The sequence below is a fragment of the Pelobates fuscus genome, chromosome 2 (assembly GCF_036172605.1).
Source record: "Pelobates fuscus isolate aPelFus1 chromosome 2, aPelFus1.pri, whole genome shotgun sequence".
Classification (NCBI taxonomy): Eukaryota; Metazoa; Chordata; class Amphibia; order Anura; family Pelobatidae; genus Pelobates; species Pelobates fuscus.
Window position 1 is genome coordinate 124,166,546 of NC_086318.1, and position 19,841 is coordinate 124,186,386.

Genomic DNA, 19,841 nt, shown 5'->3' on the forward strand with positions numbered 1-19,841 from the left:
TGAGTGTGTATGTATGTCTGTCACTGAGTGTGTGTCTGTCAGTAAATGTGTGCGTCTGTTCATGAGAGTCTGTGTGTGTGTGTCTTAAGCACTTACCTTTCTCCAGCGCCGGACTCCCTTGGCGCTGGGAATCTCTCCGCCTCTCAGCTCCGAATACGCATGCGTGGCAAGAGCCACGCGCGCATTCAAACCGCCCATAGGAAAGCATTATTCAATGCTTTCCTATGGACGTTCAGCGTCTTCTCACTGTGATTTTCACAGTGAGAATCGCAGAAAATCCTCTAGCGGCTGTCAATGAGACAGCCACTAGAGGCTGGATTAACCCTCAGTGAAACATAGCCGTTTCTCTGAAACGGCTATGTTTACAGCTGCAGGGTTAAAACTAGAGACCTGGCACCCAGACCACTTCATTGAGCTGATATGATCTGGGTGTCTGTAGTGGTCCTTAAAGTGTATGTGTTTATGCATGCACTGGCGTACATACCGCGGTCACACAGGTCGCAGCCCTGCGACCCGGTGCCCGCCGCCATGTGTTGCGGCCCCTGCCCGCGCAGCGTAAGCACACGCGCGGGGGGGCCCACGGATCAGTTTTCGCACCGGGGCCCCATGGGTTGTGTGTACGCCACTGCATGAGGTATTTATATCTCTTTTAGTCAAACAAAATAGATGCTCCTCGGCAGGAACAATAGCTGTCTGCCATGTGAGTCATAACACGTGGAACAGGAAGAGCTAAAACTGTAATATTTGACCTTGGCAGAACATCGTAGCATCTGTACTGGACAGCAGCTGCAGTGCGAAAGTTTAGACATCCTTGCTTTAGAAGTTGCATCAAGGGCAAGGTTATACAAGGCAAGCTGTTTTCCCTGCAATGATTTCCTGTGTACCGAATATATCATTCATAAAGTATAAACTGGTGCATTATAAAGTATAATCTGGTGCATTATAAAGTATAATCTGGTGCATTATAAAGAGCATATTTATGTTTTGCCATTTTCAAAAAAATGTATTTCTCATTTGATTATACTAGAAAATGTAGGTCAGTTTAAGCTAAGTGCACAGAACTAATCACTCCTACATTTGGAAATAACAATTTACAGTTAATTTGCATAAAATAAGCAGAAATTAAACTTGTAATGAAATATTTCTGCTTCCACCAGGCCAGTTGAAATGAAAGGGAATTCTCCATAATTAGTATGTGTTTGTTTGCAGTTTGCATTTTGTACCATAATATCCATGGCGGAGTGTTTTACTTTGTGACTGAAAAATGCTGGCTTGGTTTGTGGCTGCTGCACGGTGCTTGTAACAGTTTGTGTGGGGATTTTTCTTCATTTTTTCTTTTTATTTCCATAACCTTTGATTGGCAGCAGTTACAGCACAAGGATAAATGGATGTGTGACTCCTTTATTCTATATCAGTAGTTCCTAACCAAGGCCAGCGCGTCCGTAAGGCAGGCGGCACAAGTGGCCGCCTTAGGGCGCACCAGCCCGGAGGGGGGGGGGGGGGTTGTAGATTAGAGTGATGCTCCATCCTGCCAGTCACTCAGTGTAGAACGGCTGAGCAGAGCGGATAGCGCGGTACAGGAGGATCTGTTTCCTGTACCCGGACAGACTGACTGGAAGTGCTCTCTCCTGTCAGTCCACCTAAGTACAGGAAACAGATCCTCCTGTAATGCAGCTCCGCCCGGCCAATGCTAGAAAGAGAGGTAGAAGACACACCGGGGATCAATTGTGGAAGATAGAGGGGCACTCTAGGAGGATGGAACACTTTGGGACGTGAGGTGGGGAAGAACACTATGGGATGGGGGGGGGGGGGAATAGAGGAGAGAAAGAACACTATGGGACAGGGGAGGGGGGGGAGAACACTATGGGATGGGGGGGGCAACCACTAAAAGAGAGGGGGGGAGAGAGGAACACTAAAGGATATGGAGGGAAAAGGACCACTAATGGACAGGGAGGGCAGAGGACTCCTAATAGACATTGAGGGGAGGAAAGAGGAATACTAAGGGACATGGGGGTGAGAATGGCACATAGAGAGGCCTGAGGCGGGAGAAAGACACACAGATGGGCCTGGGGGTGCTAAAGATGTACAGAGGGGCTGGGGATGAAAGCAATACAGAGAAGGGCCTGGGGATGGAAATACAAAGGGGCTGGGGTTGAAAGAGACACAGAGGGGCTGGAGAAGAGGAAAAATAGACACAGAGGGGCTGGGGGGAGATAGACGGACTGGTGGTGAAAGCGAAACACACAAAGGGGCTGTAGGGAGTAAAACACACAAAGGGGGGTTGTAAAAGATACACAGGGGAGGTGTAAGACACACAATGGGGAAAAATAGGGGATAAGATACACTAAAGAGGTTAAGGCATTTAAAAAAAGGGATAAGAAACAAAAGGCGGGTTAAGAGGCACACAGGTGAAGATGCTTTTGGGTGAGGGGGTGGGGGCACCATAATCATCTTCCCCTGTCCACCCAAAAATCATTGCACCGGATGTAGGGATTACCCAGTTGTGTCTAAGGTGTTTTTAGAAAAGAAAAAAAAAAACACTTTGGACACAACAGGGTAATCCCTAAATCCTGGACTAGTAGGGGGAACTTGAGGACTGGGTTGGGAACCACTGTTCTATATCAATGATTCTACACCTCTGGATCCAGAGCTTAAATTTGGTCGTGGTCTGTAAGTAACTGTGCACAACACTATACCGAAGGAGCATTGCTGAAGGAGACAGTTTGTTGCTGTAAAAAAATTCACAAATTTAGTTTCTTACATTTACTATTGCATTTGAAGAACGGTCACACAGCTAATTGTACAATTACAGATATGGTTTTTAACCCAGTTTTATTGTTAGTATTGTTATATTTGAATGGTTCATCAGTAAAGTATACTGTTTTATCTTCACTAATAAGCCACTTACATCTAATTACGGGGTTTGTGTTATAGTATATAGTATGCCATTTAAGTGACTGGTGAATGAATGGTTTTAAAGGCTCTCTTCTGCTGTTCTTTCCTATTACTTGTTTCCCCTCCCACTGCTCTCTCTGAGACTGCAGTCTCCCCCCCTCTAAAGTCCCCCTTCCGTATCATTCGAGACCGGTTTCTCTATAACTCAGACTATTTTTTTCTTCTGTGTGCATGTGTTTTTTCTTTTCCCAGACCTTTTTTCCACTGTCCAGGGTTTCTGGCACGTTAAGCCGATAGTTTACTAGACTGTGTGTAAGCCATATTTATTGCACATTATACCCCTTAGCATATGGTGAAAGCATAAATGGGGGGGCCTTGGTGGTTTATTTCCTCTGAGTGTTTCCTAGTCATCAACATACCTGAAATCTCTCCATTGTTAGCCTGGTGATTCTGCATATAACAGTCAGGCTTTGGGGCAAATTGCTTTTTTGAGGTTGGAGAGTGGAGGTATTTAATTCCCCCTCTCTGGGTAGTCTTAAAACAATGCGGTTACTCCAGTGTTTTAAGACTACCCATCTCACAAAGTGCAGGACGAGCATGGTTGTGTGTGTTCTGCCCCTTTTGGGGACTGTTCCTAAACAAACCCTTTTTTTGGTTGACACGCTCGTTTTGAGGGTGAAACTCCCCGTTTTTGCTCAGGCCCAGACATTTTCTATGTCTGGATGGAGGAAAAATGAACGAGATTGCCAGGATCCAGATATCATTATCAATACAGCAGCTGGCAGTGGAACCACATTCTCTCTAACATGCTCTTATGGCTCAGTGCAGGTACTCTTGGAGACCTTGTACACGGCTCAACCCTAATTCCCAGGCCAAGTCCAAATGGCCAGGCTTCTGTCAGACATGACTGCATTATTTGTAATTAGAAGCAATCAGTGCCACGTGCAATAGAAACACTTTTTGATTGCATGGTATAATCAGGATATGATCCTTTGATACATTTTTTATATGATGCATATTGCTATTTTGTTATCTTATTTTATATTAAACCTTATAAAATATTTTTTTATCCTGTACTTTTGTAAATTAAGAACTATGTTTGCACCTACAATTTTGATAATATATACTCTTTGGCATTTATTTTGATTCATTGAATATTTAGTATGGCACTTGGCACTCTTTTCCAAATGTTTATAATGAATTTTTACAATGTATCTGATTGATTTCACTTGGCACTTCTTATAATGAATTTATTAATGAATTGACTGGTTTTGATATTATTTTGCGTACACAATATTAGAGTTGATAACACATCTTTTATACACGATTACACTTTTTTGTTAGTATTTGGCACTTTATTGGTTGTAAGCACTTTAATGTGCAGGGTGACCATATCCACCATGTTTTCAGGGACACATATCACATATATATATTGATGGGCAGCACATGAAAATGGTTGCCCTGTAGTATGTAGAATTCAGAAGAAGATTTATAAGCGTAAGTAATTAGGCAATGAAGAATCCTGCAGAATATGTATTATACATACTGCAGGCATAGGCGTAACTAGAAACCATGGGGCCCCGGTGTGAAAACTACCCTGGGCCCCCACATAAGTCTTATCCCCCCAGCCCCTTATCCCCTCCATGTGTCTCATTCACGCCCCACAGGGATAGTGTGGCAGGATTGGGGGGTTGAGTATAACAGAATTGTTTTGAATATTTGTATTGTTTTCACAATATAATCACATGTATCAATCTGGTTTGTAAAATAACAAAGCAAGTGATTGCCCACGCAGGGGCTTAAGCATCGGTTTAAAACAGTGTAAACATGTGGTTGGCTGCGCAGAGGACTGTTTAGCGTAACATTTTTGTTCACAGTTCTTTGCTTTGTGTCATAAACTCTTATGTGTTAAAGTTGGTTATTGGGTTCCTAACATATTATATTACAAACACAGTGTTCGAAAGGCGGGTCAGTGCCTGCGTAGAGGCCTGGTTATATATGCATGAACGATTTCGCCGGTTGTGGCCTGCGCTGAGGCCCTTTGAACCTGTCGAATGGCGTGCAGCTTTCGACATAGTAACATTTTCGGGCGTTTACCCTCTAGGTGCTGGCAGGCCGTTAAAGTAAGCTGGTAGATTAGACGTCGTGGGTGTAATCAGCATATTTTATCTGGCTGGTGCCTTACGGTCATTGCATGACTCAGTCGTGTGTTACGTAACAGCTCTTAAATAGTCGCTGTGCTGGTATATAAATCATGGAAAGAAACGTAGTGGTTAAGTATCACCAGTGAGAGACATGGTAATACGAGAGCAGGTCTGTAGCGACCCGCAGGGTGTTTCCCTGTGTGCGTCTGCCTATACCTATAGTAGTGTCGGGCGTAGTCCCTCGCTACGTTGCATGGAGAATTGTATCTGTTCGGGGTGAGTTAGTTACCGTAGCTGCTGTAGTTTGTGGTGGCTCTATGGTGTTGTTAAGGTTAAGTGTCTATCATCATGGTTCTGTGTCGCGTGGTGCGTCTACCGGTTGTCTAGTCCGTTGTGTTCTAACAGCAGAATATAGTCTCCGCTGTCTTATTTGGCGTCTCGTATACGGCCCTCATTGGTGCCCGGTGGTGTGGGGTGGTCCGTTGGTGTGGTCTGCGTGTATGTGGTTAGTGGTCCCTCATGTCTGCATGGGTGCGTCGTGCTTGCATGGTCGTGTGTTCCTCTGAGTGGTTTGTCTGACACCTTCGGCGCCCATGTCATCGTGACTTCTTTACCAGGTCAATCACCTGTTTTTGTGGTCGTCCTGTGTCTTATATGTCCAGGGGTTGAGCACGGTACGGGTCAGGTGTGTGGTCCCGTGAGGTGTGTTATTTGTCATCTGTTTGCGTGAGGGCTATATGTCTAGCCATCCCCATGTGCAGTTGTGGCCTGGCAGGTGGTCATGTGTGTGGTATGTGTACGTCGTCGTGTCTGTGGGTGTCATGGCCGTCTCAGTCGGCTGTGGCAGTCGCTGTGGCGAGGTGGCGTCTGTGTGTGGGATTGGGTAGGGTGGGTCTGGTATTCTGTGGCCCGCCCCCTGTCCCCCGCCCGGTCCGTTGTGCCCCGCCGTCGTCCTTTCACCTTCTGTGTTTCTCTAGGTCTCTTCCTCCTGCCACCTGTTACGGTGTGGTTAAATGGTGTCTGAAGGAGTCCGACGTGGTTAGTCTCGTCCAGTGAAACCAGCATTTGGTATGGCGGTCTCTGAGGTTCGGGGTTTCTGCTTTCATGTCCTCGAATGACCTTGTGACTTCCACCTCCTCTATCCACCTCGTTATGGGAGGTGTTTTGATCTGTTTCCAGAAGATGGGGATGGTCATCTTAGCTGCATTCAGGAGTCGAGGAATAACCAATCTCTTGTACGTTTGTGTCGCCATGGTGGTGTGGTGTAGGAGGAAGGCAGCTGGGGACTGTGGCAGAAGCTCCTCCGTGACCTCGTGTATTATTGTCCTAATTCTATCCCAGAACGGTCTGATGCGGGTGCATGACCACCATATATGTATAAATGTACCAGCTTCAACCCCGCATCGCCAGCATGTGTCTTGGAGTTCTGGGAGTATAACAGAATTGGAGGGGTGAATGAGAAAGGGTGTGTGTGGCAGGGTGAAAGGGGGCGAATGTGACAGAGTGATGGAGAAAGAATGTGACAAGATTGGGGTGGTGAGTGTGACAGTAAGAGAGAAGGTGAGTGTAATGGGGTGAATATGGCAGAGCGATGGGTGGTGAGTATGGCATGGGTGAGTGACAGGATTGGTGGAGTTATTGTAAGTGTGGCAGGGTGAAGGGGGGTAACAGTGTGTGTGGTGGGGTGACAGTTACACAGACACACCTGTGCATACACTGACACACATGCAGATATACAAACACACACTGATATACATGCAAATGCACATACAGAACACTAAAACAAAGATATATATATATGCATATATATATATATATAAATATATATATACAGGGAGTGCAGAATTATTAGGCAAGTTGTATTTTTGAGGATTAATTTTATTATTGAACAACAACCATGTTCTCAATGAACCCAAAAAACTCATTAATATCAAAGCTGAATAATTTTGGAAGTAGTTTTTAGTTTGTTTTTAGTTTTAGCTATTTTAGGGGGATATCTGTGTGTGCAGGTGACTATTACTGTGCATAATTATTAGGCAACTTAACAAAAAACAAATATATACCCATTTCAATTATTTATTTTTACCAGTGAAACCAATATAACATCTCAACATTCACAAATATACATTTCTGACATTCAAAAACAAAACAAAAACAAATCAGTGACCAATATAGCCACCTTTCATTGCAAGGACACTCAAAAGCCTGCCATCCATGGATTCTGTCAGTGTTTTGATCTGTTCACCATCAACATTACGTGCAGAAGCAACCACAGCCTCCCAGACACTGTTCAGAGAGGTGTACTGTTTTCCCTCCTTGTAAATCTCACATTTGATGATGGACCACAGGTTCTCAATGGGGTTCAGATCAGGTGAACAAGGAGGCCATGTCATTAGATTTTCTTCTTTTATACCCTTTCTTGCCAGCCACGCTGTGGAGTACTTGGACGCATGTGATGGAGCATTGTCCTGCATGAAAATCATGTTTTTCTTGAAGGATGCAGACTTCTTCCTGTACCACTGCTTGAAGAAGGTGTCTTCCAGAAACTGTGAGTTGAGCTTGACTCCATCCTCAACCCGAAAAGGCCCCACAAGCTCATCTTTGATGATACCAGCCCAAACCAGTACTCCACCTCCACCTTGCTGGCGTCTGAGTCGGACTGGAGCTCTCTGCCCTTTACCAATCCATCCATCTGGCGCATCAAGACTCACTCTCATTTCATCAGTCCATAAAACCTTAGAAAAATCAGTCTTGAGATATTTCTTGGCCCAGTCTTGACGTTTCAGCTTGTGTGTCTTGTTCAGTGGTGGTCGTCTTTCAGCCTTTCTTACCTTGGCCATGTCTCTGAGTATTGCACACCTTGTGCTTTCGGGCACTCCAGTGATGTTGCGGCTCTGAAATATGGCCAAACTGGTGGCAAGTGGCATCTTGGCAACTGCACGCTTGACTTTTCTCAGTTCATGGGCAGTTATTTTGCGCCTTGGTTTCTCCACACGCTTCTTGCGACCCTGTTGACTATTTTGAATGAAACGCTTGATTGTTCGATGATCACGCTTCAGAAGCTTTGCAATTTTAAGAGTGCTGCATCCCTGTGCAAGATATCTCACTATTTTTGACTTTTCTGAGCCTGTCAAGTCCTTCTTTTGACCCATTTTGCCAAAGGAAAGGAAGTTGCCTAATAATTATGCACACCTGATATAGGGTGTTGATGTCATTAGACCACACCCCTTCTCATTACAGAGATGCACATCACCTAATATGCTTAATTGGTAGTAGGCTTTCGAGCCTATACAGCTTGGAGTAAGACAACATGCATAAAGAGGATGATGTGGTCAAAATACTCATTTGCCTAATAATTTTGCACACAGTGTATATATATACACATACACAAATACACATGCAGATACACAAACACTTAAGGACAAACATTAAAATACACAGAATGACACTCATACAGATACAAACAGTGACACACATACAGATACACAGGGCACACACTGACATACAGATACGCAGACATACAGATACCCATGCAGACAAATAGATACACATACAGACACACACATACATACAGACACACAAACACAGACAAACACATACTTACAGACACACACATACATACATACAGAGACACACACACATACAGAGACATACACACATACATACAGAGACACACATACATAGAGAAACATACACACGTACATACAGAGACATACATACAGAGACATACATACATATAGAGACACACACACATACATACAGAGACAAACATACATACAGATACATACATACATGCAGAGACATACACACATACATACAGAGACATACACACTTACATACAGATACATACATACATACATACATACAGAGACACACATACATACAGAGACACACAAACATACAGAGACACACACACATACAGAGACACACACAAATACATACAGAGACACACACACACTTACAGAGACACACATACAGAGACACACACACATTAGTCACCTTCCTGTTTCCTATGTTTTAGATGCAGGAGGGTGACTTCCCTGGGGTACAGTGGTGGCTCACTCTGACTCCCTCCTCTCCTTCCTCTTGCGTGGCGCTGTGTGTAAGCTGGGAGGAGTGACCGGGGCAGTCACTTCCTCCCAGCTCTGTTGTCATCACAGAGGGCCTAGTCGCACTGTTAATGTGAAACAGGTCTCTTATATGTTCTTTCTTACAATTATTTGTGTATGCTTATGTTACATATCTGAGAAACATGTACTATTTATTATCTATCGCGTATTAATTCATAGTAGCTATTGGTGGATAACATTTTCTGATATATCATATATTAATTTACTTGGGCTCTATGAGGGATTACCCCTTTAATAATTCTTTAGCGGATTTTAAAGCCAGCTTCAGTATAAAAGAGTGGACACTTTATCTCCCCGTAATATCGTTTTTTTAACTGGATATGATGGAATTCAAATTTCCTGTATAGGACTCTCAGTCTTTCCTCATATCGTCGATTCCGGATATGACATTGCTGCACTCCAGCCTAGCATCTTCGGTTCTAGTTATATATATTTTTTTTATATATACATTTTTGGATATCTGTAGTAAAGCTGCTAATTTGACAAGCACCCTGCACTTTCCTTTCCTATAGTATCTTTTGCACCTTGGCACATGTACTTTATACCACTATATTTTGTGTCATGTTTTATTAAAGCTGCTATCCCTAAGAGTTTTTATGCCAATTTTGGCTTATATACTGCAATATTTGCACGTGTTGTGATATTGTCTTATTTATATTTGATTATTAATAAATTGAATGTTATTTTTTTTTATTGATTGTTTCTTCTTTTTATGGAAATCCTATCATTATTGGCAACTGAAGTGATTGTGGCGCCCTGTTATCTGATATCGACTTGATCGTATTCAGTTTTTTTTTTCTGTAGAAAATCCCTCAGTAATTATTAGCACTCCAAAGTGAGTTTTAGATTTTTATGTGTTAAATACATTCTTGGCGATATACTTTAAATAGACATGACTTAATTGCCATTTTCACTTCCTGTTTGTATTGTTATGCTTGATAAAGTCTATATTGTTGAGCCAAAACGTTGATTCAATAAAGTATGCCCACTATTTGGATTCATAGTGCAAGGGAATTTATTTGCGATGGCTACTATTTGGGATTCACCATCCCTACCGGGCCGCACCTGAACATTCTGAACAGTAGGGATATTGTACCTAAATGGGGATATGACACTGGTATCAAGTCAGTTTGGGAAATGTTAAAAAGGCAATGTGTATTTAACTATAACAGTCAATGTAGGTGTAGCTATTGTTTGTGTGGGAAATTGCAGAACTGAGGAGACTCCCTCAATGAGTGTGAGATTGAGAACTCTTCTTGAGGTATGAGTGTTTTTTTTGGAAACAACTTTATGTATAATCTTACATCATATAATTTTCTTTTTCCTACCATTTTCTCCCTGAGCTCAGACATAGTGGAAAGTGTTTAAAGACGGAATTTAACATTTGTAAAAAGTCTCAGCTGTCTGCATATATTCCATCACCATAATTTAGAATTTCTATCTGCAAGATAACTTGGCTCATGCTGGCATGATCTCAGCTCACTTTATTTCTCGAGTTCCCTAATGATCTGAGGATACTGCACAAGTCTCAAATGGCTTTTTCAATGTTCTGGAAATATATTACTATTTTCAGTCTTATACAACTAACTAATGAAAGTACAATGAATATAAAACAGTGAGCAGACACAATAGAAGCTCACATCAGTATTCACATCTATGACAATTATATTTTTTTTATGGCTTTCATGGTCACACATGTCATCTCTTGAGATTTCACACAGATATTCCTTTTAACAACATTTTTTTTAAATTTAGCCCCTTTGATTAGAGCAGCTAGCCTTTAAAATCCACACATAGAACAGGACTCACCAGCTATAGTAATCAAGGACCACTCCTCATATCTAAAGCACCTTAACTTATTGAAGTGCTTTATGTGTGAGGAGTGTGTCCATTCCTTTCCACATTTGGTTAGTGCATGATAAATATAGAGGCATTTAAGGCATGGCTAGAAGAACATTAGCTGTAGGTGGAGGATTATACATATTGTAATACTTATTTTGTATGGAAAATGAAATCTACACATTTGTGTAAGTGGCTTCTCAAGGTCCCAAACAAAGCAGGATTACCCATAAGATGACATTTCGTGACTGCCTAGGGTCTTGGGGTGAGACAGGGGTACCAGAACCATGAATTTGCTTGGCCACGTTCCACGTATCTCTATGTGAAGAATGAAGGAGATCCCAAACCCGTAATTTGCCTAGGACACTGTGGGATCTCAAACCTTCTATGCCCCAAGACTGTTGTGAATCACACAGAATGTGGACATGACTCTCTTTTATTTTGTAACCTATCCCATTTCTTTTTTTTCCCCATTAACAGACTGGGTATACGGAGGAAAATTGAACTGACTCTTACCGTAGTGAACACACAGATACCTCTTTCTGTATAGCCACAAAACCAGGACACACAGCTGCAAGTATGTGTTTACCTAACAAATTAAAAACTCCTTTTTTTAATATATATAGTCTGTTATGTTACGATCACATGTTACAAAAAAAGACACATAAAAACAACAAGTTGACTGTGCTCAACTACTGATTTTTCACATTTGTATAGAATTATTTCCCCTCTACTTGTTACGATCAGAGAAGAGATAATCAAAAACGGGTTGATACACCATCCGTACCCATGCTGTGATGGACTAGAGAGTTCAATCTTTTTTCTGTTCTTTGATCAAAACAAGAAAAAAGAAAGGCCTTAGTTTTGTGTGCTGAAGCAGTGTCAGAATTAGGCATTACTATTCTGTGCTATTGATCACAGCAGGCTAAGGAGACTGAGAACAGTCTATGGGATTGCTGTAACTAGACTGTCTGATGACTCATTTGGCATTGTGAAGAAAGACAGTATACCATTAAATGTGAAGAATACCAAAAACTCAGAATTTAACAAACCAAGAAAAGGATACTCTTCTGCACATGGTATGATAGATACAAACATTCCTTAAAGGGGCTGGAGTGTTCTCCATTTCAATACATTGAGGAAACAATGGGGGGCATTCAATAGGAAGCAGAATGCATCTAAGATTTTTAACCTACTCATATCCCATAATCTCCTGCCTTGCGGAGGGTTTATAGAGTATATTTAGTGCAACACGTGTCAGTTATGTATGAAACCAAAAGCACATGAAATAGGGACACAACATAAATTAGAGCTAAAATGATATATAAAGCATCTATTTTAAATTGCCTTAATTATTTGAAGAAATATTACAGTGGAATTAATTATTTGTGATCCAAATTGCAATCACTAACGGCTTCATAATAATTAACACAAAGCACACCCGTTAATATTATAATATACTTTAATTGCACAATAAAAAAAACAATAATCTAACTCGTTGACATTTTTAAATATTTTTTTTTTATTGAAATATCTTGCCTCACAACAGCACAATCATATTTCAGTGCCATTTAAAAATCAAATGTCAGTACACGATCTACAGAGTTGGACTCCAGTGTCCCCTGTGGATATCAGAAATTCTGTGGACTAAATTCATTACGCTGTCAAACATTAACTATGGTATTAAAAATAGTGCCACATGATCAAAGATCCTGAGAAGAATTTGTTTTAATTGTTTATCAGGGAATTAGTATGTACAGAAAAAAACAATCTAGCTAACCACAGTAGGTCATGACATCATGACATGCGCATAGTCGTTCTTTAGCATATGTCATGAAACAATAACCGTAAACTCCCCAAAATAACACAGACACAAGATTTAAAGGGGAAAGATAACAAAATGGGTCATTGCCAAACATACCCAATTTGAACATAGACACGTAAATTCACCCCAACTGACAATGACCCATAACATGAAATAACAATAATCCCTATAACAAACTATGAATAACATAACACAAGACACAGCCCCAGGCACCATACTCCAAGTAATTTAACATTGTAGGGGTATACCGAGATACCCCTACACACCCAGGCTGAAAGCCACCTACGGGCTCCAACCTACCAATTAACAAATTCAACCATGTGAATAGTGTTATCAAACTTCAAAACATCCCCTACCAATCCTACCTACCCCTCAATTTCTTATCCAGCCTCCACCACCGTGATCAAAAGGGATAAAAGAAGAAAATACCATACCCCAATAACGAAATAAGGGATGGAGGGTAGGACAACAACAGGTAAATCTGGCTAATTAAAATGGCCCCTAATCTAAAATGTCTATTATTAATAACTGATTTCAAATTAAGCCCCATCCCCGTTTGATTTCAAATTAAGCCCCAAGCCTGCTCCAGGCTCCCGCGGGTCTCGGATACCTAGAGAATAAGACATTACACACGCATACGAAGACCCCATCCTGTTGCAGCGTAATCCTACCTTTTAGGGACCTGCCTTGTCACCCTGATTGAAACTCCAGTGGACAGGGAGGAACCCATGGAGATTGGATTTATCCGAACTAGGTTACCTCCTAAGGAAAGAGACCGTAGGAGAGTCCATGGCCTGTGTTTATACTGTGGAGAAAGAGGGCATTTCATCTCTTTCTGCCCAACTCATCCACTTAGGCCAAAAACTCTTCTATTGGCCGACAACACAGCCTGGAAACTGCCAAGGTTTCTGCCAAACCTGTCCACATTCCAGGACACAAAAGGGTACCCAGACTATGGTAAACAACATACCCTGTACTCCTGAGAAGTCTCCACCTTCTGTACCTGAAACATCTGCGCCTCATCCTGTGAATACTTCTATTGCCACCATCCTTACTTCCTGCCAGCCCAAAGAAGATCTACTTTCTAATGGTACTATAGTCCGTACTAAGGATTTATTACAGTTCGAGAAGGCATTGCAAACCCGCGAACTCCGCCACCTGCATCAAAAACCTTGACTGCACCCCAGCTGTACCAGAAGCTGATACTATGGAGTCTCACAATGATAAGGGACTCCACTCTGGGGACTTTGACTACAAGGACTTTCTTGATTTGGATTGTGAAACAAATGAGGTGTATGGCAAAGACAAAGAGTCTGTTCACGCCTGGAAGGCATTCTTAAAGGGGAGTCCTGTCACGGTTCTCACTGTGACATGCAGACCGCCAGACCAAGTCACCCCAGAAGTGCCCAACAGGGTATTTGAACCTGGATACTTCAGGTTTTTTTTTTAGCCTGAAGCTTATCCTTGCCATGTCTCCAGCACTGGGGGCTGGACTTTACCTGTGACTGCTCCTGTCAATCATGGTCCACCTGTAGCTTATCACTTATTAGCCAGGTATAAGACACTGCCTCTCCCTGAGGGCAGTGGCAGTTCATTGACTCTAGTTCACGTGTTTGGTTTCTGTCTCTGCGTATCCAGATCGTGTGTTCTCCAGTTTGTTCCTGGCTCCTGACCTTGGCTCTTCTCATCGTTTTCTCTAGCTTCCCCTGACTTTGGCTTTCCACGACTTCTCTTCTGCTTGTCCTTGCCTGTACTGTGACTTGGAGTTTCATCCCTGCACAGCCCCCGTGCACAGACTCACAGCTGTGCCAGGTGGCTTCTTGCCTGATCACCTTGGTCTGTGTTTATTTGCAAGGGTGAGCGTATATCTCTGCATACTGGACTCCACATCAGGTAAGACCCTGACATTCATGAGTGAAGAGTCAGTGAAGGATAACAGTGTAAATTGATCCATTCTGTGATCAATAGATTTGATTCTGACTTTACAGATGTTCACACCATATATTAGTGGGGTGTACACTATGGCCCTTACATATCATCATGCATCCTGCGAGGGTGGTGAGACTCTGTAATTAGCACGGGCCTACCACAATGATCCGTATCGCATATCTTTCTGGATCCTGCAACACTTTTACATAAAATAAATGTGCAGGAATCTTTTTATTGCCAAGAAAAGACGCAGAGGAAATGAATGTTGCCTGGCATTTGTGGATGTCACAGACTAGTGCTTGGCCAGACTGAAGTCTGTAAATGTATTATACCTTATTATACCTTGTCTTATTTAATGACATATTAGAAAAAGAAAACGTAGAGACATTACTGCCCCCTAAAGATTGTTAGCATTTACACCTATATTTACTTTTTTTTTTTTTTAAACTTGCTCATTAATAGGTACAAAAAATATAAAGGAGCAATGGCAGTGTATTATACAATAAAGGTATTATTAATAAAACAGAATGCACCTACCCCTGACCATCCATGGGGGAGGAAATTCCCTTCTGACCAGTTCTTGCCGTTGACAAAGAAAAGTCCTGCAATCATGATAAAAACCCACACAGCCAGGTTTATTACATTCAGTACGTTATTAAATCCAACCGAATTCTTTACTCCAAGAGTGACAATTATTGTCACAATAACAGCTATCACCAGGGCGAGAAGGTCTGGGTATGATTCCTCACCTTTACCTGGAAGAAAAGTAAAAAACAATGAAAGAAATACTATTTTGAATCAAATGATTGATTTTTAGACCAAAGGTACATAGCCTCCAAATCCCAATGCTTTCCTATGGAAAAGCATTGGATTGGTTCAGATCATCAAGATTGATGATCTCAGCCATGGAGGTGGAGCCAAGCGGGGCCACCCGCAGCAAGACTGGTGTGGTGTGCGAGAAGAGGTGAATAAAAGCACCTTTTTCGTGTGATCAGAGCAGGGCCGGTGCCCTAAACAGCCACACAAGCAGTATAGTATCAGAAATATGATTTTATTCCTGACATTATAGTGTTATTTTAAGAACGGTTTGCACCTCTACCTCTAATGATAATTAAGTTTTAACGTAATTACTAATTATAATAATTAATGTTTTAATGTTGTTAGCTAATTCACTTTTGCAGGAATATTAACATTAAAATGTTTGGTTGGGGTTCTGCTTCCTCTCGTTACCGTCTCATTTTAAAATGATTTGACGATTTCCATAAGTATTATTATCATACCATTTTTGAAATGACTATTGTATTTTTCCATCATATGGGTGCATGTGCAATCAGGAATACAGAGAAAACATAAAGAAACCACAAGGATTTTACCCAGAGTTTATACTGGTATAGGTCCAAATTAATGTGACAGTTTTGTTTAGAGCTTCCCAGAGACACAACAAAATTTCAGTCAGCACGCTTTTCTGGCAAGTGCAATGGGAAAGCCCTTGAACTGCATATTGATTTTGTTTATCTCTAATTTTGTTATTAGATGTGGAGGAAACTAAATGTGATCCAAGATTCCAACTTAACCTGTGATTCTACCACACTAGCATATTATTAAAAAACCAGCATAGCTCGCCATTCCATAAAAAAGCAAAACTTATTTTAACAGCAAACTGTGAAGTAAACTATTATCCGACACTGGTACCAGACCAATAACATTTTCCAGAGAGTTTTTTTGCAAAGAGGGTTTTTTGCAAAGAGTTTCTCTGCTGCTACTACAATTATATAGTGAATGTAGTCAAGTCACTCAGGATCTTTTTCAAACAGCATTTTTATTGAAGAAACACGGCAAACACAGCAAGATTTTGATCCACACATTTGGATCTTTTCTCCAATAAAACTGCTGTTTGAAAAAGAACCTGCGTGTCTGGACTACATTGTCTTTACTATATGGAATGGGGGTTTGCCATCCCTAGGTACAGTGCACTGAGATCTACAAGTGATGAGAGTACCGATCCCTCCTTTGTTTGCAATCAGTGCTACTACAACCGTAGACAGAATACACCAACATTGCTAATCGTGTCATGTCATGCTCAATAAGCGATCATCGTAAGGTTAACATGTGATCCAGGGAATGGCGGCCATTTTGTCTCCCGAACACAGGTAGAGGTACATGGTCATCGAACACGTGAAACTCCTTTCAGCTACACGATCCGGCGAACCCCGGGGAAAACTATACCGCTGCCCGTTCTGCTCCCAGAGAAGTTAGGAGAACGTCGTTCAGGAGAAAATAATTACTGACTGGGGGGAGCATTCGCTCCCTAAAAGCCAGGGGGAGCATTTGTCGGTGTTTGCACAGGAACTCCGAAAAGATGACTGGACATAGCCCTTCTCCACCTGGAACTGTTTTGATTCCATTCTACCGAAGGGATCTGAGCACTATTTTGACAAGTTGGGGGCTCAGATCCGGGCTATTTGGGAATATAAGACTCGTGGGGTTCCTGTGTAGTATGAATGCATTTTCAGGGTGTTTTATGTACTTCATGTATGGTTCCCTGTAAATGAGAGATAATTAAGTTACCAGTGTTTGACTCAATTATCTCCCAGACACAGGGACGCCTGTAAGGGGTTTGTGTTGTGTTGAATGGAGACCCCCTGCTGGGGGTCAGTGCATAAAAAGCAGAGTGCGGCTCAATAAACTTTAGTTGTACTCCCAGAACTGTGTGTCATCCAGTTACTGGGGAGAAGCAGAGCTATTAACTTTTCAGCTCCTTGTTCCTGAGTTCCAGTTACCCAGGATCCAGCAGAGGAAAGTCCTGGTCAGGACTAGCGCTCTGCTATAGCATATATCATCAAGCTGGGGGGGATATTTGTTCATGTGATGGTATCTCTTACTTGGAAGGATTGTGATCACTTGAGTGTTTAATGTAAGAGGCATATCTTTTGAAGATAGCGAATATGGCAATCGCGCCCCTCATGACCCATGTCCAAACATCTGACCCTCCTGCTTGGCTTTCTTCAAGGAAGGGCGGCTATAAGCCCTGGTGGCCCAGTTGAGTGGTCATACTATCTGGTGATCCAGCAGGGGTGGTCTATAGAGGTCCTGAGCCCCTGATGGTCCAGTGGAAGAGTGTGAAGTTCGCATGCAGACGTCAGTAATTGCTCCCTCACAGTCAGGCACTCAGCGAGTCAAAGAACAAGCTGGGAACATCTGGTGGCTGCTCTCTGACTCACTAGAGAGGACCGGATGCCAATAAAGCCATTACTGAGGTTTCAAATACAGAAAAAAACAGGTCATGCACTCAAAGTCCCATCACACCTGTGCGGCAGGACCATAGTACACATCAGCCCCAATACATACATTAAAAACCAAAGAAAAGTTACCTGCGCTCTCTCCTAAATCCCTATGTATATTTAAACAAATGGAGGTCATTTAGGCCATTGGCCATTGGAGGGAATGCCCGCCTGCCACGTCAAGGCAAACCCCGTATGTGGGTCCTACATTGACCTGTCACCTTGCTTCCTTGAGCTTCTGGCAAAGATATCTCTAATGAGAAAGAGAGGGGTCTTTTTTATAAACACCCCTCCATACTTATTAACCCTTAATAGGGAACACATGGGAGGGGTGGCAGCATTGTAACAAAAAGTGAATACAAATACAGAAAAAAACAGGTCCTGCGCTCAAACTTCCATCACTCCTGGGCGGCAGCAACGACCATAGTACACATTAGCGCCAATAGGTGCAAGTCTCATGCTGCCAGCTATGATTCCCCTCTCCAAGGCAGCCGTGCCACTTACCTGTAGCAGGGCTAAAAAAATAAAACTAACTGCCTATCCTTTCACTGCTCAGTAGCTCCAGAGCCAGATTAAAGTAACCAGGAAGCTAGGTAGGATGCCAGATTGCCAGATTAAATACTGTTTCTGTAGAATTTTAACATGACTTCTGTATGTAAATAATTTAAAAAGGTTTTTCTAACAATATTGAATAATTTGAAAAGCTTATTAAATTGCGTCCAATGTTACCAAATGTACAGATTTTAATTTGAAATACTCTTTCTTAGGATACACCTCACACTGACAATGAATGACCGGGGAGAGTAGGAGAATGTGAGGTTCTCCTGCTATTCATCACAGTGTTCTATCCTGATGTCACTCTACTGATATGCTTGGGATGAATCCAGAAGGCCAGTGTGATTAGAAGAGATTGCATAGCTTAGCAAAACCCCAGGGCAGGGACAATTGCACCAAACACAGGATGGAGGAAAGTAGGAAGAGAGCGCCAGTGTTACAGGAATTTAACACCCAATGACCGCAGAGTATGGTGACTCTGGCTGCTAGAGAGGAGGTAAAATATTAACAGCTGTAAAGCAATTGTATGTATCATATATCATGATAAAGTTCATGTTGCTTTATAAGCTGTTATTATTTACTCCAAACTGTCATGTCAGGTTCCCTTTAAAAGCACAACTGGCCCATGACATTTTTCTTCTGGGCCCAAGCATAAATAATGCCCCCAAGCTACAAATCCCCACTCCCTGAATAGACACCCACAAATCTACATAACTCGCCACTCTGCGCCATTTCTGCATTGCTCAAACTTTGCTGATGTAAAAATACATATAATATCTACTCATTATTCCATACGATGAAAAGGATTTGGGTTGAGCTATTTTCAGCTCTGGAATAACCTTCCAGAAATTCTAAAATCTTCCACTGGACTAAAGGATCCACCTCTATGGATATATAATGCCTACAATAATTTATAATATATGTTTTGTATCTATTTAACACATGATTGTATTGTATTATTCTAAAGGCTCCCCAGGACACACTTGTCTCCATGTATTATATCTAATAAAACCTTTCCTGAATATAAAAAAGTCAGAATTGCTGAAACTCTGAGTTACATTAGGCTTTATAATTCTCTGCATAAAGTATGATGTACCTGCAGGGCCATGTGTGACATTTTCCTAAATCTCTGAAAAGCTATAAGCTGCTAAGTGGAGAAAAATTCAAAAGCATACATTATTCATGAGTAGGTAGATCTGCTGTCTTTCTAAAGTTTATAAAAAGACAACATTAATAAATGTTT

General features: G+C 41.8%; 1 protein-coding gene across 1 annotated transcript in view; it reads right to left on the minus strand.

Annotated features, from left to right (window-relative positions):
- The window catches only part of SLC7A14 (solute carrier family 7 member 14), a 105,530-nt gene that overhangs the window by 15,568 nt on the left and 70,121 nt on the right, over positions 1-19,841 (minus strand). Inside the window, exon 4 of the mRNA XM_063442660.1 lies at positions 15,300-15,517. Coding sequence (XP_063298730.1) covers positions 15,300-15,517 — 218 coding nt within the window. The remainder of the gene's footprint in view (positions 1-15,299; positions 15,518-19,841) is intronic.